We start from the raw sequence: 24,847 nt of genomic DNA, 5'->3' as shown, positions 1-24,847 counted from the left end.
CCTTGTTTACCAGTAAAGATGCCATGCTAGCACACTCAAATCTTTGTGCACGTGAAGCCAGCTCTCTAAATCTAATTTATACATTTTCGTAGACTATATATACACACCAACAAAGGCTTCCAACGCGTAACATACACATAACAAAGTTCCAGCACAAGCGTGACCGCTCCTCTAATCATCCCAAACAGCCTTCTTCCTAGCTTCCCTCTCCTCAGCCTCCTTCTTCTCCCTCTCCCTCTCCTCGTTCCTCCTCTTCCTCTCCTTCTCCCTCGTAACACGATCATACTCCCTCTCCTCGTCCGTCCTCTTCGGCGCCCTAACACCCAAGGCACCCGCAATCAGCCTCCCAGCTACCGCCGTCGTCTTCTCTGGCCGCTTATCCGGACCGCCGGCCCCCCCTCTGCTCGAGCTCCTACTGCTCCCATCACTCAGACTCGAGTTCAGGCTATACGGCACGTTATCTGGGTACTCAAACTGCGTCGGGCTGGCGGGTGTGGGCGGCGGCGGATTTGGCGGAGTGTCGCGAGACGTGGTTGTAGAGAGTGGCTGCAAGGAGTCGTGTGGTGAGCCTTTTGCTTCTGACTTGCCGGAGTCGACGTCTTCGGTTTCGGTGTCGGAGCCGCTGAATTCGGCTTCCCAGCTATCTGCTACGGGCTTGGATTTGGGCTTTTGTGCAGTCTTTTGGGGGTGCGAGGCTGAGAGTTGGAGGTTGCCGAGTGTTTTTGCGATTTCTATAGAGGACCACATGTTAGCAGTGCTTCTTCGTCTTCTCCCTCTTCAATTGGGAACTTTTATGGACGGGAGTGTTGGGGCCATCGGATCACGTACCTTCTTCGCTGGGTGTCTTGTGCATAGTCGCCATATTGCTTCTTCAGCAGTGTGTGTGTGTGTGTGTGTGTGTGTGCTGAAGTAACCTCGAAAAGGTCGTGTGAGGTTCGTGTTGATTTGCGGGGTAAATCGAGTTCCGGTTTCCTCGAACAAAGCGTATCGGATGGTGCGGGGGAAGATGGTCGATAGCGTAACGCTTCTGACTCGAGTAGAATGGCAGGAAACAAAGCTTGTCAAGCGATTGAAGGGTGGTCACTTGGACTTAAGAATCAATGGTTCAATTGAGCTGTTAGAAACTAATTATGGAAATCCACGGATCGCTCCAATATACGAAACATCGAACATGCTAGCTCTCCCCTGCGCCGATTGCCCGCAGAATAGGGTGCTTGTGGGGAAAGGGCGCGCGTCACAACGCACAACATGCCTTCGACGTCAGATCGATGCTTCATTTAGGAGCAGCGGGACCCACTTTGCCGATTCTAGAACGTCTACTGTCCGAACAAATTTAGATATGGTTGTCGACTCGCCGGCACGGAGCGAGGTGGTTTGCGCAACACCTACATGCGCGTTCCCTGCATTCTGTTCTGACTGCTGGGATCATCTTCGGTCGTACACGTGTTGTTGTGAATGATATTCAGGGGCATATGGATTGCGGCTGATGAATACATGGGTCTGCACGATGGATGTCGAGAGGGTCATACGGTGTACCTGAATTGAAAGATGATCAATTCACATACCAAGTAGCGTCCCATCTCCTCCGAAAGATGGCTCATGAGTAATTCGAGAAGCTCTTGAGACATGACTCAAGTCGGGTCATCGCTGTCCACGATCTACAAGCACAGGAGTTGCAGACCGTTTGAATCACGAAAATCTCCCGGATACTGCAATACCAATGTATTCAAACTAGAAATTATGACCAGACTTCGACAGAGACAACGTAAACTAATGATACAAAAGCAAGACAAAGCATGCTCAGCAAATCAGACAAAACGCCGCTGATTAGGCAAAAAACACCCATCGGGTATCATCTTGTCGAAACAGTTATGCCAGACCCAAAACGGCCAAACGCAAGCCATGCAAGATGACCCTAAAAACACCGAGATATGCAATGCGCCACATACAGCCTCGTTACTTCTTTATAGGCTAGAGCCCATCCTCGGCTCTTCATCACTTCGTCTCATGCTCATCTTCTTCTTCGCCTTGCCCTTCTTCTTGGTAGACGGCTCGTTCGGCGGCGAGTGGGTGCCGCGACTACCTACCTGACTCTCTGCTTGCTTCAACCCCTTGACTTCCTGAAGCATGTCGCGGAAGCCTTCTTCAAGTGTCGTCATCCGCGCAAGCATAATTCTGCTCATGCGGTTGGACTCGGAGTCGTTGTCGCTGCCCTTTTGGATCTCGTGCGCCTTCATCCTAGCAGCCATTCCGAATTGCGTAGTGAACGATGCAGGTAGACCGTTGAGATTGCCAAAGTTGGGATTGAGATTGTTGTCTCCAAGATCCGATGCGAGATCTAAAGCAATGGCGTTGAACGAGGGCTCGCGTCCCAAGTTGCCTTTGGAAAGTAGGTTGGATGACATCCCGCGTGGTGGCATAATCGCACGAGGACGAGAAGCCGCACCAGGAGGGGGCACACTAGTGCGCTTTGGAGTCTTGGCCCCTGTTCCACTTGAACCGTCCAGACGTCCGGGAGTTGCTGTGCCCGTGGCTGTTCCGCTGCGAGCGCTTGTTCTCGGTCGCTTTTCGGGAGATGTAGCACGGGAAACGTCCATAGTCTCCTTGACAGGACTGAAGAGGATTGTGCTTGTAGAGGTATTGCGGTTGTGCCCTGGTTTGGGTCGCCTCTTGCCGGGTGACAGAGGTCCCTTCGCTTTGAAGCTGGAATCAGAGGGCGAGGCCACAATAGCCGGAGTGCGGCTTTGCGACTTGGGCAGAATAGTCATGGGCGTACGGAAAGACTCATCCTCAGAAGACTCGTATCCTGTATGAGGCCGTTTGCTATCCTTCTGACTTCGTTCAACCCGCGGGGTGACCTGCTGATCGGTACTCGCATCGTCGTCTTCGTCATCTCCATCAGCATCAGTCTGCTGCGGCGCCTCCTCCATGGTCGTAGCTAAACTCAAGTCTGGTTCTTCTTCCTCTGCTATAGCCTGGCTTAACGGCGTCGCGGCATCGTCGGGATCGGAAACCACGGTCCTGGTAGCGAGTGGGTGCCTACGCCTCGGCTGGCCGGCAGTTCTTGTTCGCCGTAGATATGGCCGATTGGGCCCCTCGAGTCGGTCTAAAACTGATTGTGAATCATCCTGGGGCGGTGTATTTTCATCATCGTCGCCCATCTTCCTCATCCAATCCGATACAACATTGCCCGAGTTCCTCCTAGGTGTCGGATAGCGAGGGGTAGGTTGGAAGCTGGGGTCGCGAAAGGGTCGCCTGAACACCTCTTCGAGCGCCTGGTCCTTCTGAAAGGTAGTGACAGAAGGCTCACGTAGGCGAGGGCTGAACAATTCGGTAGGGCCTCGAATGCTGAACGCAGGTACAGGTGCTTTGGATTCAGCTCGACCCCGTTGCTCGACGAGATCGGTTGGTCCGTACGATAGATGCGACAGAACAACGCGCTCGTAGAAGAATATTACGAACAAAATGGGAAGATGCGTCAGCTTGATGACAAGCCGATTCATGCGTAGAAACCTCTTGAAAGACATGGTAAACTTGAGCGGGATCAACAGCCATCCAATGATATTGGTCGGCGGGATGTAGGAGAAGAGCGCGTCTGACTTGACCATGGAGATGGTATTGACAGCGAACAGGAACTGATGCTCTTCATCGGCATTCTTGACGACTGCCATGAAGGAATTGGTCAAGACAGTGACAAGAATGGTGACGATGAGGAAGTGACAAATGAAGAGGAACAGAGCAAGAAGAGTCTTGCCAAGAAAGTTGACCTCGCCCCAGAGATCCCATGCGGCAGGCGTGAAACCCATAACCAGCTGGAAGATGGCGTAGGCGGCATCGGAAGCACCGAGATCTCTCTTGAAGGCCAGGCTAAAAGCGACAAAGAAACCACTGCAGCTTATCACAATGAGGACGAGAATCGCAACCAGATCCATAGCCATCATCTTGAAGGCGATGAGCAGCTGCGAAAAGTACCGGTAATGGTCCAGAGCCGAGAACAGCCTAGGAAACAACAGGACCGCAGTAGATCCCAGCACATCATAAGCCATAGCCGCCACCCCATGGCGGCTGACGTCGGGCATGAGAATTCCGTAAAGGCGTAAGACGTAGTAAGCCATGAACATGAGGAGGATACCTAGATCAAAGGCATTCCAGACACTCATAATGTATAAACCGAAGCCCTGCTCAGAGAAACCAACTACTTCGTCGAGCATGTATCCAGCACTCCAGAACCAGAACAGAACTTCAAGTGCTGTTATGTCGTCCGACTTCTCAGCCAGCACAGCCAAGAACAGGCCCAGCATGATGGCGAAAGAGAGAGTGGAGAACAGATTGCGGTAGCGAGGAACACGCAGACGGGAGAGTTTGAAGATTGAGGCATCGTGGGGATCGTAGAGGGTCACTGTACGCCGAAGAAGCGCACCGGGCGGAGGCAGGGGAGGCGCAGGCTTGGTAGGCGACATGCGACGAGACGGACCTGTTCGCGGGGATAGGTTGTCGCGCACATCGTAGCCGCGCTCTTGGGGCGAGTCTGGCTTCCGGTGTAGGCTGTCAGCGGCGGAGTGGAAGACGATGGTGCCCGCCCAGATGGCTTCCAGCTGGCGTACTACCAGAGGATGGGCAAGGAACTTCTTGGCCTGAGCGCGAATGGCAATCTCGAGCGCAGAGATGCGCGCAGCACGGTACGCCTGTCGCGACCAGCTGGCGCCCCCCGGGGTGTTGTTACCACGTCCCTGCACCATCATCCCCTGCAAAGGATCGAAGTCGTAGGAGAGGGCATCGATGAGTTCCCGCGTGGAGAACTCCTTCAGCAGACGCATAGCCAGAAGCTCGCAAATGAGGGCGCGCGTTTTACTGACGCCCACATTGCCGGGGTTCTCCTCTCCCTCCTTTTTGAACTGTAGGCAGTTGGCGAGCAGGCAGTAGAGCAGCCCGCGCGAGAAGTGGTCGGAGCGAATCTGCTGCTGGATGGGCTTGACGAGGAACTGCGACACTTGCGGGGAGCGCAGCTGGTCCCACGACAGCGTGGTTTCGCATCGCTGGACGAGGATTATGCGGATGGCGTGCGTGGTGTTGTAGATGGGTATGCGATCTGTGGATATTGTCAGTGCTGTGAACAAGCAAGCAAGCAAGCCAGAAAGCATTATTCTCCGCATACCCAGAACCTGTGCCGAAAAGACGGGCAGCAGGGGCCCGTCGCGCTGGCGATCGTCGTCCTCGTCGTCTTCGTCGCCGTCATACTGCGCTATGCGCTCATGCTCGTCTTCGCTGTCCGAGTCCTCTCCATTCTGGCGACGACGGTAGCGGTTGATGGCCGCGAGCAGTGGCGTGGTCTCCGATGGCCGGCGTGAGGATTTGCTGAAAAATGAAGCGAACATGGAAACTACCTCGAGCCTCTAAAGGAAACGGGCTTCCTCGTCAGCGTCGGCGTAGGTAGGGGAGAGGGTGGTGGTGGCGGCGGTCGTGGTACGGGTCGGGTGGAGCGAGCCAGGTTTCATCACGGGTGGGAAATGAAGCACGAGATGGAGGATGGTGAAAAGCGCTCTTGCCTACTTTCGTGCCACACGCAGTTCACCGCCTACGAACTCTGGCCCGTCATGCGCCATGTTCGCCGTCGACAGAAGATGCAGATGGGTAAGACTCGATCCTTATCTCGCGTCGTCGCTCCCCCGGACGCGTCTGCAGCCAATGGGCGCGGGCATGCCGCACATGCAGACAGGGCTTACAACGAGGGGCGCCGCCAAAAGCACCTCCGGAATGCCATGTGAGCCATGTCGGAGGGGAAAAACGCGCCAGTTTCAAAGGCGTCATCGAGACGATTGCCCTGATGTGGGTATCTTTAGCACTCTGGGGTGCAGAGTGCATACAATATAACCCTCAGATCCTCCACATGCCTGATGCAGGTAGGCGAGACCTTGGTCGCCCGCTCTCTACACGGCCTGGCCCGTGGCTACAGAGGAGCTGCTTGAGGCATTTCGCTTCTTCGTACAGCATCGCGCCTCGTCTCGTCCGATGCATCGCTCAGAGCCCCCACGATGCGGTCAAAAGGTCCGCGATCTAGACAAGTCTCGATCAACGAATATCCTGACAGCAACCCTGCCTTGCGCGTCTAGGGCGAGGCTACGGGCCCTGCATGACCTTCAGATAATTGCTCCATCTTATTTGTCACCGAGCCGCTGTCGGACTCGATACTTTGAGTTTTCATAGCCTGCGACATGTGCTCCTTCACACGCACGTCTTTGCGCACAGTCGCACGACAAACGGTGATGTCGTCGTGCATGGCCGTTGCATCCTCGCGCTGATCATAGCTCCACCCTGTTAAAGGTGTTCCCGCTACTCGCCATTGGCAGCTTTGGCGATGCATGCACCTCCGACATCACACCGCCATGCGAGCCCTGGCAAAAGAAACTCTTTGTTGAAGTTTTTGATATGCAGTAGGTGCTGATCTTATGGGACGTGTATCGAGTTTTCAATCATTCAAAGTCGCCCGCTCACTCTGCTATGAGACAGATTTTGATCTGATCTTGATCTTGATCTCGATCCAATTGCAGTACGACTTTGACCTCAGCTTTTGGTGAGCACCACAATGAGGGACCGAAACAGAGCAGACATCGTCGATGTAGGCAAAATATTTTTTGGTTGCGCTGCGATCGAGGTAGACTCTCGGCGAGGCACAGAAAGGCCGACGACACTCGTCATTCGCTAAGGCGGGGCCAATCAACCCCGCCATGCAGCGGCAGCTAGACTACTCACGTTTTTTTCGTTGCATTGAGGCTCTGAAACTTTTTCCTCGAGTTTCGCTTCTTCTCTTCTCTTCCCTACAATTGCCTGGCAGTCTCGCTTCTCAAGGGTTCCATAGCCCTAGAGCTGTCACTTACACACTCAATTATGGCTCCACAACCCGACCAGAGCCACAACTTGGCTCTTGAGCTTCAAGATGGCTACGTCTGCTTCGGTAACAGCTTCGGTGCCGACAAGAGCATTTCCGGAGAACTCGTCTTCCAGACGGGCATGGTTGGCTACCCCGAGTCAATCACAGACCCCTCCTACCGCGGCCAGATCTTGGTCATCACATTCCCCCTAGTAGGCAACTATGGTGTACCCTCGAGGGAAGAGATGGACGCCCTTCTTGAGGGTGTCCCAGCTCACTTCGAGTCGAGCGAGATCCACATTGCGGGATTGGTTGTTGCTACCTACGCTGGCGAGGAATACTCGCATCACTTGGCCACCTCTTCGCTGGGTGCATGGCTCAAGGAGCAGGGCGTGCCCGCCATCACCGGCGTCGACACGCGAGCGCTGACCAAGCGTATCCGAGAGGAGGGTAGCATGCTGGGACGTCTCATGCAGAGGACCGGGCCATCGCCCTCCTCCACCTCGCTCACCAACGGTGCAGTCAACACTCAGACCCTCGCCGACGACGAGGTCGATTGGAGGAGTAGCTTCGAGCAGGTCGAGTGGCTTGACCCCAACAAGAAGAACTTGGTTGCTGAAGGTATGCAAGCCGCGCACTCACAAAGAAACCCACTCTAACATGTGTATAGTCTCCATCAAAGAACCCAAGCTCTACAAGCCCGACCCTGCGACCGCCCTCAAGCACCCTTCTGGCCGCCCCGTACGTGTCGTCACTGTTGACGTCGGTCTCAAATACAACCAGCTTAGGTGCTTGGTCCGGAGAGGAGTCGAAGTCCTGCAGGTTCCATGGGACTACGACTTCCCTGCGCTTGCTGGCAAGGACTACGATGGTCTCTTCATCTCAAACGGCCCTGGTGACCCAGCCATGATGGAGTCTACCGTCAAGCATATCAAGAGTGCTATGGACGAAGCGCGGACACCCATCTTCGGTATCTGTCTTGGCCATCAACTGCTGGCACGAGCTGCCGGCGCCGAGACTGTCAAGATGAAGTTCGGTAACCGTGGCGCAAACATCCCCTGCACCAGTCTGCTCACTGGCAAGTGTCACATCACATCACAAAACCACGGTTATGCCGTCGATTCCAAGACACTACCCAACGGCTGGGAAGAGCTCTTCGTCAACGCCAACGATGGGAGTAACGAGGGTATCCGACACGTTCGCAGGCCCTACTTCAGTGTGCAATTCCACCCCGAGCACACCCCTGGCCCTCGCGACACCGAGTACCTCTTCGATGTCTTCATCAGCACTATCCAGAAAGCAATGGCATCATCTGAAGTCCTGTCGCAACCAGTTGAATTCCCTGGTGGCACCTTTGAGGAGAACAGGAAGCTCACCCCTAGAGTGGACGTCAAGAAGGTGCTTGTCCTCGGCAGTGGAGGTTTGAGCATTGGACAGGCTGGAGAGTTTGACTACTCTGGAAGTCAGGCGATCAAGGCTTTGAAAGAAGAAGGAATCTACACGATTCTGATCAACCCCAACATCGCCACCATCCAAACCTCCAAGGGTCTTGCCGACAAGGTCTACTTCCTGCCCGTCAACGCAGACTTTGTACGCAAGGTTATCCAGAAGGAGCGACCCGATGGTATCTACGTGACCTTTGGTGGTCAGACCGCCCTCCAGGTCGGTATTCAACTCAAGGACGAATTCGAAGGCCTCGGCGTCAAAGTGCTGGGCACCCCGATCGATACCATCATCACTACAGAGGACCGAGAGCTCTTCGCTCGTAGCATGGAGTCGATTGGCGAGAAATGTGCCAAGTCTGCGTCTGCCAACAACGTAGAAGAGGCTATGCGCGTCGTCAAGGACATCGGCTTTCCTGTCATTGTCCGAGCTGCCTATGCTCTTGGTGGGCTTGGAAGCGGCTTCGCAAACAACGAAGCTGAGCTGCTCGATCTCTGCAACAAGGCTTTCGCTGCCAGTCCTCAGATCCTCATCGAGCGCAGTATGAAGGGCTGGAAGGAGATCGAATATGAAGTTGTTCGAGATTGCCGAGACAACTGCATCACTGTCTGCAACATGGAGAACTTCGATCCCCTTGGTATCCACACGGGAGACTCCATTGTGGTTGCTCCCTCGCAAACTCTGTCCGACACCGATTACAACATGCTCCGGACGACCGCTGTCAACGTCATTCGCCATCTCGGTGTTGTCGGTGAGTGCAACATTCAATACGCACTGAACCCCTTCTCCAAGGAGTACTGCATCATCGAGGTGAACGCCCGTCTGTCGCGTTCTTCCGCTCTTGCCTCCAAGGCAACGGGTTACCCCCTTGCCTTTGTTGCAGCCAAGCTCGGTCTGAACATCCCTCTCAACGAGATCTCCAACTCAGTTACACGTGTGACATGTGCTTGCTTCGAGCCATCGCTCGACTATGTTGTGGTGAAGATTCCTCGCTGGGACTTGAAGAAGTTCACTCGTGTCTCCACACTCCTCGGTTCATCCATGAAGAGTGTTGGTGAAGTCATGAGCATTGGTCGAACGTTTGAAGAAGCCATTCAAAAGGCTATTCGCGAGATCGATCCCAGTAACCTCGGTTTCAACGAGACCCCGGCCCTGATGGAGATCGACCAGGAGCTGCAGACACCCTCCGACCAGCGTCTCTTCGCTATCGCCAACGCTATGAAGGCTGGATACAGTGTCGACAAGATCTGGGAGATGACACAGATCGACAAGTGGTTCCTCAGCCGCCTCAAGTCTCTTAGTGACTTCGAGAAGTCAATGGCGAGCTACAACACCGTCAGCATCACCATGCCGCTGTTGAAGAAGGCAAAGCAGCTGGGTTTCTCCGATCGCCAGCTTGCCAAGTTCTGGGCCTCGAACGAGCTTGCCGTCCGCCGCGTGCGTGTCGATGCTGGAATCTTCCCTGTCGTCAAGCAGATTGATACAGTCGCAGCAGAGTTCCCCGCAGTCACCAACTACCTCTACCTGACATACAACGCTGCAGAGAATGATATCAGCTTTAACGACAAGGGTATTATGGTCCTCGGCTCAGGCGTGTACCGCATCGGATCGTCAGTCGAGTTCGACTGGTGCTCAGTCCGCGCTATTCGCACTCTCAGAGAACAAGGCTTTAAGACAGTCATGTTGAACTACAACCCAGAAACAGTTTCTACCGACTACGATGAAGCAGACAGGCTGTACTTTGACAACATCAGCTTAGAGGTCGTCTTGGACATCTACACCCTGGAGAACTCTAGCGGTGTTATTGTCTCCATGGGAGGCCAAACCAGCAACAACATTGCCCTTCCTCTGCACCGCATGAACGTTAAGATTCTCGGCACCTCCCCCGAGATGATTGACAATGCCGAGAACAGGTACAAGTTCTCTCGTATGCTGGACCGCATCAATGTCGACCAGCCTGCCTGGAAAGAGCTTACCAGCATTGACGAGGCAATGGAGTTCTGCGACCGGGTGTCTTACCCTGTTTTGGTTCGTCCCTCATACGTCCTCTCTGGGGCCGCCATGAACACTGTCTACTCGCAGCACGACCTGGCCACCTACCTGAACCAAGCCGCCGACGTCTCGAAGGACCACCCAGTCGTCATCACCAAGTACATTGAGAACGCAAAGGAGATTGAGATGGACGCCGTCGCTCGCAACGGAACCATGATTGGTCATTTCATCTCCGAGCATGTTGAGAACGCTGGTGTTCACTCCGGTGATGCTACGCTGATTCTCCCGCCTCAAGACCTTGATCCAGAGACCATTCGCCAGATTGAGGATGCCACTCGCAAGATAGGAGCCGCATTGAACATTACTGGACCTTACAACATCCAGTTCATTGCCAAGGATAACGAGATCAAGGTTATCGAGTGCAACGTCCGCGCTTCTCGATCTTTCCCATTCGTCTCCAAGGTCATGGGTGTCGATTTGATTGAGATGGCTACCAAGGCCATGTCAGGCCTGCCTGTGACTGAGTACCCACCCACCAACATTCCGGCGGAGTACGTCGGTGTCAAGGTTCCCCAATTCTCGTTCTCTCGTCTTTCTGGTGCCGATCCTGTCCTCGGTGTGGAGATGGCTTCTACTGGTGAGGTTGCCTGCTTCGGCCGTACCAAGTACGAGGCCTATATCAAGGGTCTCATTGCCACTGGCTTCAAGCTGCCGAACAAGAACATCTTGCTGTCTATTGGTTCATTCAAGGACAAGGTGGAGATGTTGCCTTCAATCGAGCGTCTGCACAAGATGGGCTACAACCTCTTCGCCACAGCTGGAACTGCTGATTACATTCAAGAGCACGGTATTCCCGTCAAGTTCTTGGAAGTACTGTCCACTGGTGAACACGACGAGCAGAAGCAAGAGTACTCTCTCACCCAGCACTTGTCAAACAACCTCATCGACTTGTACATCAACTTGCCTTCCAGCAACCGTTTCCGCCGACCTGCCAACTACATGAGCAGAGGATACCGTACCCGTCGTATGGCCGTCGATTACCAGACCCCTCTGGTGACCAACGTGAAGAACGCAAAGTTGTTGATCGAGGCTATCGCTCGCCACTACGACATGGAGATCAGCAAGGTAGATTTCCAGGAGTTTGCTGCAGCCCCCGGAGCACATGATTCATCCTCAGGGCCGCTGTCTAAGCTTAGCGGCTCGCTGTCACTGCAGCAACTTCTTGCAAGGTCTCCATTCAAGAGGGAGCACATCACCTCTGTCAAGCAATTCAGCCGTGCCGATCTCCATCTGCTGTTCACCATTGCGCAGGAGATGCGTCTCGGTACTCAGCGCCAGGGTTGTCTCGATATCCTCAAGGGTTGCGTCCTCTGCACTCTGTTTTGCGAGCCATCAACTAGGACTTCTGCTTCCTTCGATGCGGCAATGAAGCGTCTTGGTGGTGAGGTCGTCGTCATCAACGAATTGGTGTCATCTACACAGAAGGGTGAATCCATTGCCGACACCATCCGCACTCTGGGCTGCTACGGTGATGCCATTGTCCTGCGTCATCCGTCTGAAGAGTCGATCAACATCGCTACCAAGTTCTCGGATGTGCCTATCATCAACGCTGGTAACGGTAGCCGCGAGCACCCAACTCAGGCTCTTCTTGACATTTTCACCATTCGAGAGGAGCTTGGTACAGTGAACGGCCTCAACATCACCTTCGTTGGTGACCTTAAGTATGGCCGCACCGTCCACTCACTCTGCGAGCTCCTTTCTCACTACGACGTTACCATCAACCTCGTGTCGCCCGCATCCCTGCCCATGCCTTCTGGTGTCACTGATGCCCTCAAGGCTCGCGGTCAGCTGAACAAGGTTACCACTGAGCTGACTGACGACATTGTCGCTTCATCGGATGTCATGTACTGCACGCGTGTGCAGAAGGAACGCTTCCCAGATGTTGCCAGCTACGAGGCTGTCAAGGATGCGTTTGTCATTGACAACAAGCTACTGAAGGGAGCCAAGGCGAACATGATTGTCATGCACCCGCTCCCGAGGAACAACGAGATTAACGAGGAGGTGGACTTTGATCCTAGGGCAGCCTACTTCAGACAGGTAAGTTCAATCACGATGCAGAAGGACATGCCAGCTAACAGCATCGCAGATGAGATACGGCCTGTACACCCGTATGGCGCTTCTCGCCATGGTCATGGCTCCTTAGTCGGATCATTCGGCGCATGACTTCATGGCAGGCGTTTGACGGTTTTCACGGAAACGAACAAAGCTACAAAAAGTTTTCCTTCGGCATATTTTCCTTTCGATTTAATACCAATGACATAGACGAGGATCATCAACAGTGATTGTAGATAGATACTCAAAAGCATTTCCACGGAGTTTTGGTCACGGGTTAACGGCATATATATGATGTATAATTATCAGCATCAGGATTGGGGGAAGCTATTTCACTTTTTCTGCAGCACGCTTCGGCGTTATTGTTGTATTTTTTCTTTTCAAAGAGGGGGAAAGTCATTTCATTTTTACTTCGGTCTCTGTTGGCGTTTGGGTGGGTCCTCTCATCGAGGTTGGGCACATGGATCGGAGTTGAGAGGAAGATCGGTACATCAATCGGACTGGGTAACTATCGGCGGTATTATGGAAAGGGATCTGCATGGTTTGGAGTCGATGGGATGGTGGGATCAAACACGGTGGAATTGGGAAATAGAGGTAGTCACTACTACTTTCGGGAACAGGGAAGACGCCAGACGCCTTGCCCTTGGTGTATACAACGGAAACAAATTTCCCCACGTTGCGCAAAGTCGCCGGACTTTGCGTCATGACATCAATTTCTCTGAACACGTCGTATGCGCTTCGTAAAGTCTTTGTCGCTTTTCGGAAAGCAATGACATTGTGCCGGTAATGGCAGGAATCTAGTGGCCGAGACACCGTCCCCAGCCTGTTGTTCGTCAGCTTGTGGTTCAAAAAGCGGCGAGCTACAAAGGCGCTCGTTGTTAGTGTGTATCCGCCTGCCAAGTGCAGACGGTGACGCCCTGAGAACGAGCGCCTTTGTAAATCATCCATCAAGGGGACCAGGGGTGGCAGGGTCCCGTGCGAGCTCGACGTCGCATGGAGCAAGAAGAGCGCGCACGGGATCCTGCCATGTCTAGTGCTCTTACCAGGAAGACCGCAGCCGAAGCCGACGAATAGATAGATCAAGAAGATGACAACGAGCGTCAGTAGCACCATCAACTTGACGTTCTTCCACCACATCCTTCTCTTCAGCGTCCGCGACCTAACCCTAAAGTCCCTCGCATTCTCACCCAGTCTGCCAGTCTTGTCCACCAGCACACTCATGTGCTCGCCGCGCTCCAACACCCGCTCAATATTCTCCGTCATGATTTCCCTCACGCCCTCAATCTCGCGCTGCGCCGTCCTGAGCGCATCCTGCTGTCCAGCCTGAGTCCCGCCCTGCTCCAGCATCATCCTCTTCAACGCGCCATTGAAGCTCGCACATCCATACGGCGGCAAGTCGTGGAAATTTGTGCTTCCCGGCTCGAATTCAGCAAAGAATTTCTTCTCGAGGTTCGTCAGGAAGCCAAAGGGTATGCGCTGGCCGAGGTCGCGCTCGGCGATGACGAGGAAGGTGAGGCCGCCGGCGGTGGACTGGTTGTTGGGGAAGTCAGAGGGCGACTTGACGAGGCAGTGGATGAAGAATTTGGATTGGTCAATGGTTTTGTGGGCGGATTTGTCGTGGGCGATGCGTGGGAGGACGAGCGAGACGAGCGAGGAGGCGTTGGACGAGGCAGAGGCGGTGTGTTCGGTCAGGACGGTTGTGTTGTGGGCTATGCATGCGCTGTGGTGTTGTTAGTTCTCATAGTTCACGATTTGCATCATGTTTTCGAGAGGCCGTACTAGAGCAGCGGCGTGGAAGAAGACGAGGACGCCATGTTCAAGGTTGGTGAAGCAAGACCAAGGGCGCTGCGCGTGGCCGGGGGCGCTTTCAAAGGTTTGCGTGAATTGGGACTCGAAGGAGATTTGGAATAGGAGATGAGTCCTCGCGAGACTAGAGCGTGGTGATGATGATGTGGGTCTGTTGTAGTCGGAGCCGTTGATGGCGTTGGTGCTGCTGGGGAAGGAGAGCCACTAAAGCTGGGGATGCTGCCTCTAGCCATGTGCGTCATAGCCAAGCCGGTTCACGCTAATGCATGGATTGCGCCTGCGATTGATTGATGGATGGATGGATGGATGGATGGATAGATGGGTCTTGTTTGTGGTTTAGTCAACTTTCGCGTCTTCCTTGCGCGTAAATGCTCGTTGTCGCAAATATCGATTTTAGAAACTCTCAGTTGCGGTGGTTACCATTGCGGCGCGCCGAGGGTCTGCCTGCTATTTTAATTTCATTATTCCGTTTGCCTTTTACTTTCACTTGGACATCCCCACATTCTCTCGGCTTGCGCATGCTCCACCACTACGCGCAGACATAAGACACAGTTTGAGTCAGCATGGTGCGCGTCAAGAACCGCTACCTGGTAGTCAACTTCTTGTACCCGGAGCCTCTCGTGAAGAGCAAGACGCAACTCCCAGATGCCATCCAAATTCACTCGCCGACACCCGATGCTCTCAAGCAGGGTCTTATTATACGCATGATACGAGACGGAGTTGAAGAACTGTTTGGCGACTACGGTTCGGGCATGGTGTCTTCGGGACTGAAAGGTACATTACAAAATCTTTGAGAGGGTTTGACTGCTGTACTAATGACATGCACAGTCAACTACTGCTCGCCCTCGACCAGCACAGCCATAATACGATGTCCACGAGACCACTACGAAATGGTCTGGGCAGCCTTCACATACGTCACCCGCCTTCCGAAACCTCTCGATATACCCGTCGTGATAAGAGTCGTGCAGGTCAGCGGTACGATCAAAAAGGCAGAACAGGAGGTTATCCGACGGTCGCAGCACATCATTAAGAGAGCAAGAGCTTGGAATGGTGTCGGAGAGCTGCCCATGCTACAGAACGTGGAGAGAGCGGTGGATAAAGAGAGGAAGGTCGAGAACGAGGTGCTTGCTAGGATCGACAACGGGGATGAGAGCGAGGACATGAGCGAGTAGGCGGACTCGGGACTCCATACGTCTTTCCACCTGCCAACCCGGCTTGCCAAATACTGGATACGTGCCCTGTACGTCACGGCGTGCTGGTTGACCGACACTATATCCTTGAACCCGTCACTCCTCGCTGTACTGCTTGGCAGTTCCTGATGTGCTTCTGAAGCCCAACACAGCCAGAGTATTGTCTTAAGGATTGAAACAACGGCTTTGGCCTCTGTTCGCTACAACATACTACACGAGCTGAAGACGACCTAACAAGTTGCTACCTGTGTAGCTGATACCGATCACAAGCAAAACCTTCGGTCTGCTATCAACTACCGTCCGAGGGAGGATCTATGGAAACCCACAGCCATTTTCGCGACAACATTACACAAATCCGGTTTTAAGCGCGATCAAAGCGACGGCTGCAACACTCACCGAGAAGCTCGATCTCCTGGTTGATATCATTGATGAGGTGAACAGCGTACTAAAGGTTGTACAAGCATATGACTATTAAGCAACTGAGGCGTATGGCAAATCCTCATAGTATAGATTATATACACTTCTCAGATACAAATACTATTCTTACAAAAGCTAGATGGTTCAATTCGGCCTTAGCATAGCAATGATGCTCGCCGTGATGACAGCCCCAGCCGCAGCGCCTTGGAGGATGGCGCTCGTGTAATCGATGCGCCGCATCGAAACGACGCGGTCACTGACAATGTCATGTGCTATGAAGCTAGCCTTTTGCTGCCAGCTTTCTAGTTTGGAGCGGGGAGTGGTGTGATACAGCGAGGTTTCTTCAGCGATGGTGACGCGTTCGTCGGGTGTTAGAGCCTCTTCTTCCGGAGTGAGAGCCTCGGCTTCGGGAGTGACAGCGGCTTCATGGACGACTTCTGGAACGAGTTCGGGCTCGACTGGCGATACGACATTTGCTCCTGCTGTTGGGGATTCCTCGACCACCTCCTCAGATACCACAGGTGGGGCTTTGGTAGGTGCATCTGTACGATCAACAACCCTATCAATCTCTTCCTCAATCGCTGTTAGACGTTGCGTGGCTGACGCAGGTACGAGTGCTGCCGCAGCGGCCGATGACGCCGCAGCATCCATAGCGATTTGATGCTGTGCCTCCAACGCCTTTTTAATCTCTCTGACCATTCTCCTCCTTCGCCACGGCTCCAGGATTGCCAAACTCAACAGCAGCAGGAAGATATTGACGCCCATCAGGCCAAACGTGACCCAAGTACTGTTCCTCCGGATGGTGTCGCTCCAAATCTGCTCTTCGTGGTATTGCGCACGTTCCCTCTTCTCCAACTGTGCTCGCGCGTCTTCCAAAGCATTCTCGGCGTTTGCGACGGCGTCCTTTGCTTCCCGGACGGCTTGGTCGTTGATGTGTTCGGAGCGGATGAGTGCCATGTAACGTTCGAGATCGCCGTTTGACCACGAGTGTTTGCGCTCGAGGAGAGCGACGACTTCTTTTTGCGAGGTTGCTTGGTGGGCGAGGGCGGTGTCGAGGGCTTGTTTAGCGGAGTCGATGGCTAGACGGCGGGCCTTGACGAGTTTCTCTGCATGATGTCAGCTGCTGCGTCTGAACAGAAGAAGGATGTTGCACATACCCTGCTCTTTGATCTCCCTCCTGAGTGCTTCCACGCCAGAGTAGTCGGTTCCAGTGTACGTATTGACCTTTTGCGTGACAACGGCAAGCTTCGGGAGCAGCTCATCCATGGCCTCGGAGAAGCGTTTCGAGAGGCTCCATCGCTGCTTCTCTTGGTGCGAAGGCAGGTGTTCGTCCGGTACACGAGCTATATTGTCCACGGGCTCATCCTTCTTGGGTGGTTCTGATTCTTTTGGAGGGGGCTGTTCCACCTTGGGAGCGGGCGGTTCTTGCAATGCGGCCACGGAGGTTTCTGCAGCTCGTTTGATAGCCATCTGGTCCTCGAGTATAGCATTGAGTCTCCTCTCTAATCGCTCCTGGTCCTCTGGTGATGGCGGGCCTCCTGATAGCTTGGTCGGGGGTTGCGGTATAGGATTGGTGTCATTTGCGGGCGGCGGCATTGCGATGGGATCCGAGGGCTTTGGTGGTCTTCCTTCTTCCCTCCATCTTGTCGAGCTTGTGAAAGTTCGCTGCGACCATTGTGCGGATGGACTGGGGCTCAATATCGTCTTTCCATGCCACCTCAGCGCACATGAAGCTGTCCGATACCTACACGTCGACAAGACCGACGATGCACTGTGGGCAACGACACTCCGAGCTGGCGACGAAGGCGCTACCGTACCGGCGACAACGGAGCGTGAAGCATGCTGAAGCAGTGGCCTCATTCTTGTCTCTTCCCTCACATGAAGAGCGCCTGGGCTGGATGACGAATGACGAAAAAGGGCCAAAATGCGGACCCCCGAAGCGGGCGGCGTCGCATCGAGCGCAGGCGACGTGCCAAGGCGCGTGGGGTTACGGCATGACGCTGACTGGCCCTGTAGCCACCGTCCCTTACTTGCAGGTCGGCCGGCATTCCGATTCAGGGCGTCCCTAGTGCCCCTCCATATAATCTTTGAGAAGTTGTTGATATCGCCGGGTGCTTCTGACTTCTGCCTTCACAGCCAGGACATAGAACCAGCACCACAGTCGCTCGTTTCCGTCACATACACCATGGGATCCACACAGATTGACCTGGCAGAACTGCCTGCCATGAAGACCAATCCAAAGGTATAACTTTACAGTCCTCTTGGCTACGCATTATACTAACAATGCCCAGTTCATCTTCTTCACAGATTTCGACGGCACAATCACACTCCAAGACTCGAATGACTTCATGACGGACAACATTGGCTACGGCCGCGAGAAGCGCCGCGCCGGAAATATTGCCTGCCTCAACAACGAAATCACTTTCCGCGACTCTTTCCAGGACATGATGGACAGTGTCACGAAGCCATACGACCAATGTATCCAATACCTCGTCGACAACATCAAGCTAGACCCCGGATTCAAGGCCTTCTTCGAGTGGTCGCTCGAGAACAACATCCCCGTTGTGGTGCTGAGTTCAGGAATGGAGCCCGTAATCAAGGCGCTGTTGGAGAAGTTGGTAGGCCCAGATGCGAGCAAGATGCAGGTCCTGGGCAACCACGTCGGGCCCCGCGAAGGAAAGAGCATCAACGAGGAGGGTGGATGGACAATCCTCTTCAAACACCCAGAGTCTGGTTTCGGCCACGACAAGTCCGTCGAGCTGCGCAAGTACTCCAGTCTGCCCGAGGGCCTGCGACCAACAATGTTCTACGCCGGCGACGGTGTATCAGACCTCTCTGCAGCACGCGAAACAGACCTGCTCTTCGCCAAGAAGGGTCACGATCTGATCAACTACTGCGCGCGCGAGGACGTGCCATTCACAGTCTTCGAGGACTGGTCCAATATCCTGAGCAAGTGCAAGAGCATTGTAGAGGGCAAGACTACTGTCCAGGCGGCTGCCAAGGAAGGCTACGAAGCATACAAGAGTGGCGCCGCCGGAATTGAAGTTCAGACCACTAAATAAATGGGACTCCCGAAATTCGCCCCCGGGAAGATCATTCCTGGTTCTTCGACCTGAAAGTTGGGACCGCCTATGCTGCGGCGCAGTAGATACCAAACCCTTCTGATGATGTGCGCACGGCAGTGGCTGCGGCGTAGATAGACTATGTGGGGAAGGGAATTGTCACAAGGGATCACCATAGACGGAAACCTTCGACGACATAGAAAAGGCTATAGATATGATTTATGCGATAGACTAGAATTATGTAAAATTGTCTTATACTCAAGAGAATGTGTTACATATGAAACGACCGTTACTATATACTCATACAAACATTGCGCGATCAAGAAGGGCTGTCGCCAAGGGGTATCTCTCGCAGTGCAACACGGCAACAATTGGACTGATGGAACATATACAACTTGCCAGTGTCCTCGCTCACACTATCTCGAGATGTTCACTTCAGTTGTCCTCACAATCGTCATACCCCTGGGAAGCACGCTCCTCCTGTCAGCCATGCCAACCTCATGATCTAAGATACTTTCATCGCTCTCGCCAGCTTGACTCCTCGGTCTGCTCATTCCCCTTCCCCGTCCCGCCTCGACATGATATGTTTCCTTGCCTAGCACAGCGTCCTCGGTATACGGGTCACGGCCCGTCGACGAGGAATTTTCGCTCATGTTCTTCATGGCGAAAGAGTTGCCAGGGCGCATGTCGTTGTGCTTCATGTATCCATTTGAGCGGAATGGCGTGCTGTTGATGCCATTGGAACCAGTGGTGCGGCCTTTTGTAGCGAGGGAGCGCACTTGGCCGAAGAAGTCGGCGAAGAGGGGTTTCATGGCTGGAAGACAGGCGGCGATGATGCCCACGTGCAATTCGACTCTGCGGAAAGTGTCAGGAGAAGCTTGAGTGTAGATGTGGAAGGGCGACAACGTACTGCTGCCAGATGTAATACCATGCTCCTTCACCGGACCAATCCATAATCTTGAAGAAGTTGTACTGCATCGGGGTTTTGTAGATGGCGACCGCAGAGGCGAAGAGGCCCAGACTCAGGATGACTGCCAGTCCAATACGTGTTTGGATTGTGACTTGTAGTTTCCAAACCATTGGGATGGGAATTAGAGCGAAGAGCAGATCCGTGGCGATGTTGACGGACGAGTTGAAGACACCAACATTCTTGAAGATGTTGGCGTCGTAGCATTTTGCAGTTCTACAACTGTATCAGTGCGGATCCTAGATGACACCGGGCGTAGATGGAATGCATACCCCATCGGTGGGCGAAGGTTGTAGTCCCACCCTGCTTGCACCGGGATACATTGGAAGATAATAGCAAAAGTTGAGCCGATAGTAAAAGCAGCAATGAAGACTGTTCATCTGTTAGCCGCTTGATATTGGCAGTTTAGGCCTAAATATCTTACCCAGCATGCTTATAAGGAATGGCCGCCATTTGGTTCGGTCTGCAAGTCGCAACAGAAAAAAGCCAATAGAGAGCTTGATAAAGCTGTACGCAGAGATGATCAGGATGGAGTAAAAGTACATGACTTTGAAGAACGGGAATATGTTTTCCAGTGGAAAGGCTTCCGCGTGTTTTCCGAGACCCAGATCGATAACCTTTAAGAATAATCCCAAGGTAGAGCAACTCAGTGCCTGTAGAGTAATAGTCAGCAAACAATCATTTCTCGTTGACTCCGCACAAGAGCACATGCGTAGTAAAGGTGTGGCGACTTACCAACGCAATCGCCATCATAACATCTGTCACAGTCAGTCATGTCTGCTACGAATACGGATCAGTGGGTTATACGTACCATCCCAGCCAAAGGTCTTCAGCATAAAGACCCGCACATAGAATCGCATCAGTACAGCGGTTGTCGACAACGCGAACAAGGAACCTTCCACTGCCAGCAAGCGTCCAGCCTGGTTCTCAGCCATGTACTCTGGTGACCGAACTGGCATCATCGGCGGCCCCCCTTCCTGTCTCGAAACAATGGCATGGTACTCCATGTTAGCGGTTGCGCAATCGAAGAGAAAGCGATGTGAAGATCCCGTTCCTTGGATGTAGGTCCCCAGACTATTAGAGCATTATTCAGGAACGCTTTCTGCAGGCGTTTCTCAAAGCAGCATTTAGGCACATGCAGCCTGTAAAAGTCCTGAACTGTGAGCAGGCGAACACATGTATCGAGGAGTACTGGTTATGACCAATAACTGCACGTCCGTATATGCATGGTGCGCAACTTTAATGTCGACATGACGGCTCGGCAGGGTCGTGCAGCTTGGGAATACCCGGAGTGGCGGTTTCAGTGCCGACCCGTTCTCAATGGTATCGGTGGCTTTGCAGTCGCAAAGTCTAATCCTTCATCTTCTGACGTGTCGCTCAAGCGCTACGTCTTGAGCAACAACATGTATGTTGTCATTACTTTCGTCATATGCAAGAGCCAATGTATCTAGGACACGAATGTGTAGCAACAGAACGTACGGACGATACGACTTCCTCTGTCGACACTGCGGAAGCCGAACGGTGCGGACCGTCCGCTCAGTGATCCAGGGTAAAAGCCTCGATCATGAACAAGGGACATACGACTGGAGACGATCAATGCCGCTCTTGGGAGACGGAGTTCGAGCAACGTCTTCCAGTAGAGGTTACTCCGTGCCATTCGCAGTCTGGGTAGGAGTAGATGCAGGTGCAAGCACTTCACATGGAAGGAACGCTTTCTGGACGCAAAGTGTAGTTTTGCTGAAGGAATATTGAGTTACCGTAGCGACTTTCCCTTTACGTAGACCTATCATGCGTTCCTGTCATGGCTGGTAGTCGAGAAGAGTGTAGGCTTGTGCACGGAGATGGAGACAAGCTGCGCATTGTCTAAACGAACGTACCCTAGTCATGGGCCAGTCTCAGGCCTCTTCCTTCTGTGGTGGGGATACTGGATCTGTGCCAATCACCATCACCACTGCCCTCATCCATTAGTCACGAAGGAAGTACTGCTCGCTGCGTCGCACAGCGCTGCGCAAGTGCCCAGTGTTCCTGCGAGATCTGTGTGTTGCTTCCGTGTCGCAGATCAGAGTCAAAGCCATTGGAAAACTATCGCCGTAGTAATAGTAGAAGCATAAAGCAGTCAATGTGCTAGACGAAATGCGGACCTGCTGCAGCCGATGTAGGTGGTCGCATGTGAGATGGGAGAACGGGACGGTGGTCGAGCGTTGACAGGCGCTAGTTCGCGCTAACCGTTCAGGCGCGACAAAGCCGTTCCCGCAGGATTTCAATTATCCGGTCTTTAGCAATCGTCCCAAGATAGCGTGACCAGCCGGGCCGCCTACCTTGTTCCCCCCTCCCGTTCATAGTTCAGAACTCCAGAGCTTCTTTCGATGAACAGGGTCTCCGATCAGAACTTTCATTAGCCTCCTTAATGCATATTGCCTAAGCATGAATGCCTGTCAGAGCACCAGACACCAGGTACCAATTGGTCGATCCATGATATTCATCGGACTACAAGCAGAATACAGCAGGTACCTGATGCATTTCTAGAAACATGACGCTCTTCCCGTCCAACCCGGACCCAGATCTCACGCGACGCGACCGGGTAAACTAAAGTGGCGCTTGGTCAAAGTGAAGTTTTTGCCAGGATTGCGCTTCGACCTGTCCGTTCACTTCCCCGCCGAGTGGCCTGGTTAGATCGATGTGTAAATCTGCTCCAGGGAAGAACCCGAGTATATCGATCAAGTCCAACTGGTACTTGTGTCGGGATGTGTTTAGGTGCCGGTGTGCTTTCCTCCGTGAAGCCATCTCGGAAAAAGCGTAGTAACCCGCACGGCTCGGCATCCACCTCGTGCAGCCATTTATACCCGTCCCTGACAATCCGTTCTACCCATTATCCTGCCCACGTTTGGTAAATCCGCAACCGAGGGCTCCGCTGACCAGGCATCCAATGGTGTCCGTCCGCTAACGCGTCGTACATTCGTTTACAGACATCAAGTCCGCCCACAATCCTTCCTTCTACTCACCCATAGGGGCGAGACTTATGCGAACCCACGTGTAGCGGAGTTTTGGAAACGCCTCGTCGAATCCTACGAGGCGACCTCGGCATTCGCCATCCGCCAACCGCCTATTCGGTGGTAGAGCATGCACCAAGGAGCTTTTCGAACCCCTTCGAACGCCTGAAGATTATTGGCGAATAAAACTTCAGTATGCCAGAGGCTCCAGGGCCACTCCAACTGACTCAATGCCTATCATTGCCTGCCGGGAACCAACAAACCGGGCTAATGGGTCTGAATACAGCACGATATTGTACAGCACAGGTATTCTATACTGATATTGGACTAGATGGAGGCGAGTGTTGGATTGCTTTCCTGCAGTATTTGAAGGCACATTCAGCCTCGAAACTTTAGACAGGGCATCGCCACGTTTTGCCCACGCCTCTTTCATCTCCTAATATTAATACAGTAATCGCTAGCTTGTGTTGGCCTTTCATCCGGAACCTTATTCAAAGTCGTCGACCGTTTCAGTCGTTCGTTCCTCTTCATCCTTCCCAAGCCTCCCTGAACCTTCGATCCCCCATCTTTAACCGGTTCCAAACGCCATCATGCGTACCGCTGCGTTCCTTTGGCTTGCACCTGCAGCACTAGCCAGCGCCATCCCTTCCTTCGAAGAGGCTTCTCCCGCGGTCTCATTCGACAAGAGGCAGAATGTGTCTCCCAACGTCCTCGGGGGAAAGATCCTACAGGCTGATTTGTACGCTGGTGTTGCTGCCATCAACCAGCAGATCTACCAGGCTACCCAGAAGCGTGACCAGTTCAAGAAGTGCAACCCCCTGAACCTCATTGTTCGCAAGGAATGGTAAGTCGCCAGTAACCGAGATATGGATTGTACGCTAATGAACGTAGGGCAACCTTTACTACATCGGAGAAGAACGACTACGTCAAAGCTGTCCAGTGCATCTCCAAGCTGCCTCCTAAGACACCCAAGTCTGAGTGCCCGGGCTGTAAAAATCGCTACGACGATTTCGTTGCTACACATATCAAGCAAACATTTGCCATCCACAATACGGGCAACTTCCTCCCATGGCATCGTTACTTCACCTATGCTTATGAGCAGACTCTTCGCAATGAGTGCGGCTACAAGGGCTATCAGCCATACTACAACTGGCCCCGATGGGCTGACGACCCGATGAAGAGCCCTGCTTTGGATGGCTCTGCTACCTCTATGGGCGGCAATGGTGATGCTGGATGCAGCAACCAGACCTTCTACGGTATCCCGACCAACGATGCTCCTCTCATCAAGATTCCCAAGGGAACTGGTGGAGGCTGTGTGACTTCTGGTCCATTCAAGGATTGGTCTGTCAACCTCGGTCCTGTCTTCACCGACTCTCTCTGCACGCCTCCCAACCCAATCACCGACTTTGCTGATCCCAACATGGGACTTGGATACAACCCCCGCTGCCTGAAGCGTGACATCTCTGCCTGGACTTCCAGCCAATGGACCAACGATGAGATGGTTGTGAAGCTGCTCAACAGCCCTGATATGAAGACCTTTTGGTACACCATGCAAGGTGGTGACCCAGCTTTCACTGAGTACATGGGTGTGCACACTGCTGGTCACTTCACTGTTGGTGCTGACCCCGGTTCTGACTTCTTCACTTCTCCTGGTATGTTCTCGCAGCTCAGCTTCGCAAAGACGTTCGGCTAACACGAAACAGGTGACCCATGGTTCTACTTCCACCACGGCCAAATCGACCGCGTGTGGTGGTCGTGGCAGAACATGAACCCTGCCGACAGGACCAATGCCATCTACGGAACGGTTTTCCTCGGTGACCCTACCGCCCCTGCGACCAAGCTCACCGACACCATGACTCTCGGACATGCTTACCCTGGCAACATTACTGTTGGTGACGCAATGAGCACCATGGGAGGACCTTTCTGCTACACGTACATCTAGAGACGGTCTCTCGACGTTCTTTTGACCTTCTTGTATATACTTGACCTGTACATATGGA

At 53.4% G+C, this 24,847-nt stretch overlaps 9 protein-coding genes across 9 annotated transcripts; 4 read left to right on the top strand and 5 right to left on the bottom strand.

The window, feature by feature from the left end:
* Positions 1-171: 171 nt before the first annotated feature.
* Positions 172-862, bottom strand: ACET3X_002704 (uncharacterized protein; the record flags this gene model as incomplete). Its single annotated transcript, XM_069449476.1, has 2 exons — positions 172-731; positions 829-862. 2 exons carry the CDS (start codon positions 860-862, stop codon positions 172-174), a joined length of 594 nt encoding a protein of 197 aa, XP_069309251.1.
* Positions 863-1,964: 1,102 nt separating this feature from the next.
* On the bottom strand, positions 1,965-5,375 carry ACET3X_002703 (uncharacterized protein; the record flags this gene model as incomplete). The annotated part of the gene is made up of 2 exons (XM_069449474.1): positions 1,965-5,089; positions 5,156-5,375. The coding sequence occupies 2 exons, from the start codon at positions 5,373-5,375 to the stop codon at positions 1,965-1,967; spliced, it is 3,345 nt and encodes a 1,114-aa protein (XP_069309250.1).
* Positions 5,376-6,885: 1,510 nt separating this feature from the next.
* Positions 6,886-12,506, top strand: ACET3X_002702 (uncharacterized protein; the record flags this gene model as incomplete). Its single annotated transcript, XM_069449473.1, has 3 exons — positions 6,886-7,489; positions 7,539-12,400; positions 12,450-12,506. The coding sequence occupies 3 exons, from the start codon at positions 6,886-6,888 to the stop codon at positions 12,504-12,506; spliced, it is 5,523 nt and encodes a 1,840-aa protein (XP_069309249.1).
* A 706-nt stretch (positions 12,507-13,212) lies between these two features.
* Positions 13,213-14,229, bottom strand: ACET3X_002701 (uncharacterized protein; the record flags this gene model as incomplete). The annotated part of the gene is made up of 3 exons (XM_069449472.1): positions 13,213-13,238; positions 13,459-14,135; positions 14,195-14,229. 3 exons carry the CDS (start codon positions 14,227-14,229, stop codon positions 13,213-13,215), a joined length of 738 nt encoding a protein of 245 aa, XP_069309248.1.
* A 555-nt stretch (positions 14,230-14,784) lies between these two features.
* ACET3X_002700 (uncharacterized protein) lies at positions 14,785-15,393 on the top strand (the record flags this gene model as incomplete). The annotated part of the gene is made up of 2 exons (XM_069449471.1): positions 14,785-14,995; positions 15,050-15,393. 2 exons carry the CDS (start codon positions 14,785-14,787, stop codon positions 15,391-15,393), a joined length of 555 nt encoding a protein of 184 aa, XP_069309247.1.
* Positions 15,394-15,972: 579 nt separating this feature from the next.
* Positions 15,973-17,424, bottom strand: ACET3X_002699 (uncharacterized protein; the record flags this gene model as incomplete). Its single annotated transcript, XM_069449470.1, has 2 exons — positions 15,973-16,934; positions 16,986-17,424. The coding sequence occupies 2 exons, from the start codon at positions 17,422-17,424 to the stop codon at positions 15,973-15,975; spliced, it is 1,401 nt and encodes a 466-aa protein (XP_069309246.1).
* Positions 17,425-18,013: 589 nt separating this feature from the next.
* On the top strand, positions 18,014-18,890 carry ACET3X_002698 (uncharacterized protein; the record flags this gene model as incomplete). Its single annotated transcript, XM_069449469.1, has 2 exons — positions 18,014-18,070; positions 18,120-18,890. The coding sequence occupies 2 exons, from the start codon at positions 18,014-18,016 to the stop codon at positions 18,888-18,890; spliced, it is 828 nt and encodes a 275-aa protein (XP_069309245.1).
* A 416-nt stretch (positions 18,891-19,306) lies between these two features.
* ACET3X_002697 (uncharacterized protein) lies at positions 19,307-20,864 on the bottom strand (the record flags this gene model as incomplete). Its single annotated transcript, XM_069449468.1, has 6 exons — positions 19,307-19,745; positions 19,801-20,073; positions 20,130-20,229; positions 20,282-20,510; positions 20,593-20,615; positions 20,669-20,864. 6 exons carry the CDS (start codon positions 20,862-20,864, stop codon positions 19,307-19,309), a joined length of 1,260 nt encoding a protein of 419 aa, XP_069309244.1.
* A 2,573-nt stretch (positions 20,865-23,437) lies between these two features.
* ACET3X_002696 (uncharacterized protein) lies at positions 23,438-24,789 on the top strand (the record flags this gene model as incomplete). Its single annotated transcript, XM_069449467.1, has 3 exons — positions 23,438-23,691; positions 23,739-24,499; positions 24,551-24,789. 3 exons carry the CDS (start codon positions 23,438-23,440, stop codon positions 24,787-24,789), a joined length of 1,254 nt encoding a protein of 417 aa, XP_069309243.1.
* Positions 24,790-24,847: the final 58 nt, after the last annotated feature.

The sequence above is a fragment of the Alternaria dauci genome, chromosome 2, assembly GCF_042100115.1.
Source record: "Alternaria dauci strain A2016 chromosome 2, whole genome shotgun sequence".
NCBI classification, from domain to species: Eukaryota; Fungi; Ascomycota; class Dothideomycetes; order Pleosporales; family Pleosporaceae; genus Alternaria; species Alternaria dauci.
The sequence above is the reverse complement of the archived record's forward strand: the minus strand, read 5'-3'. Positions and strand labels throughout refer to the sequence as shown.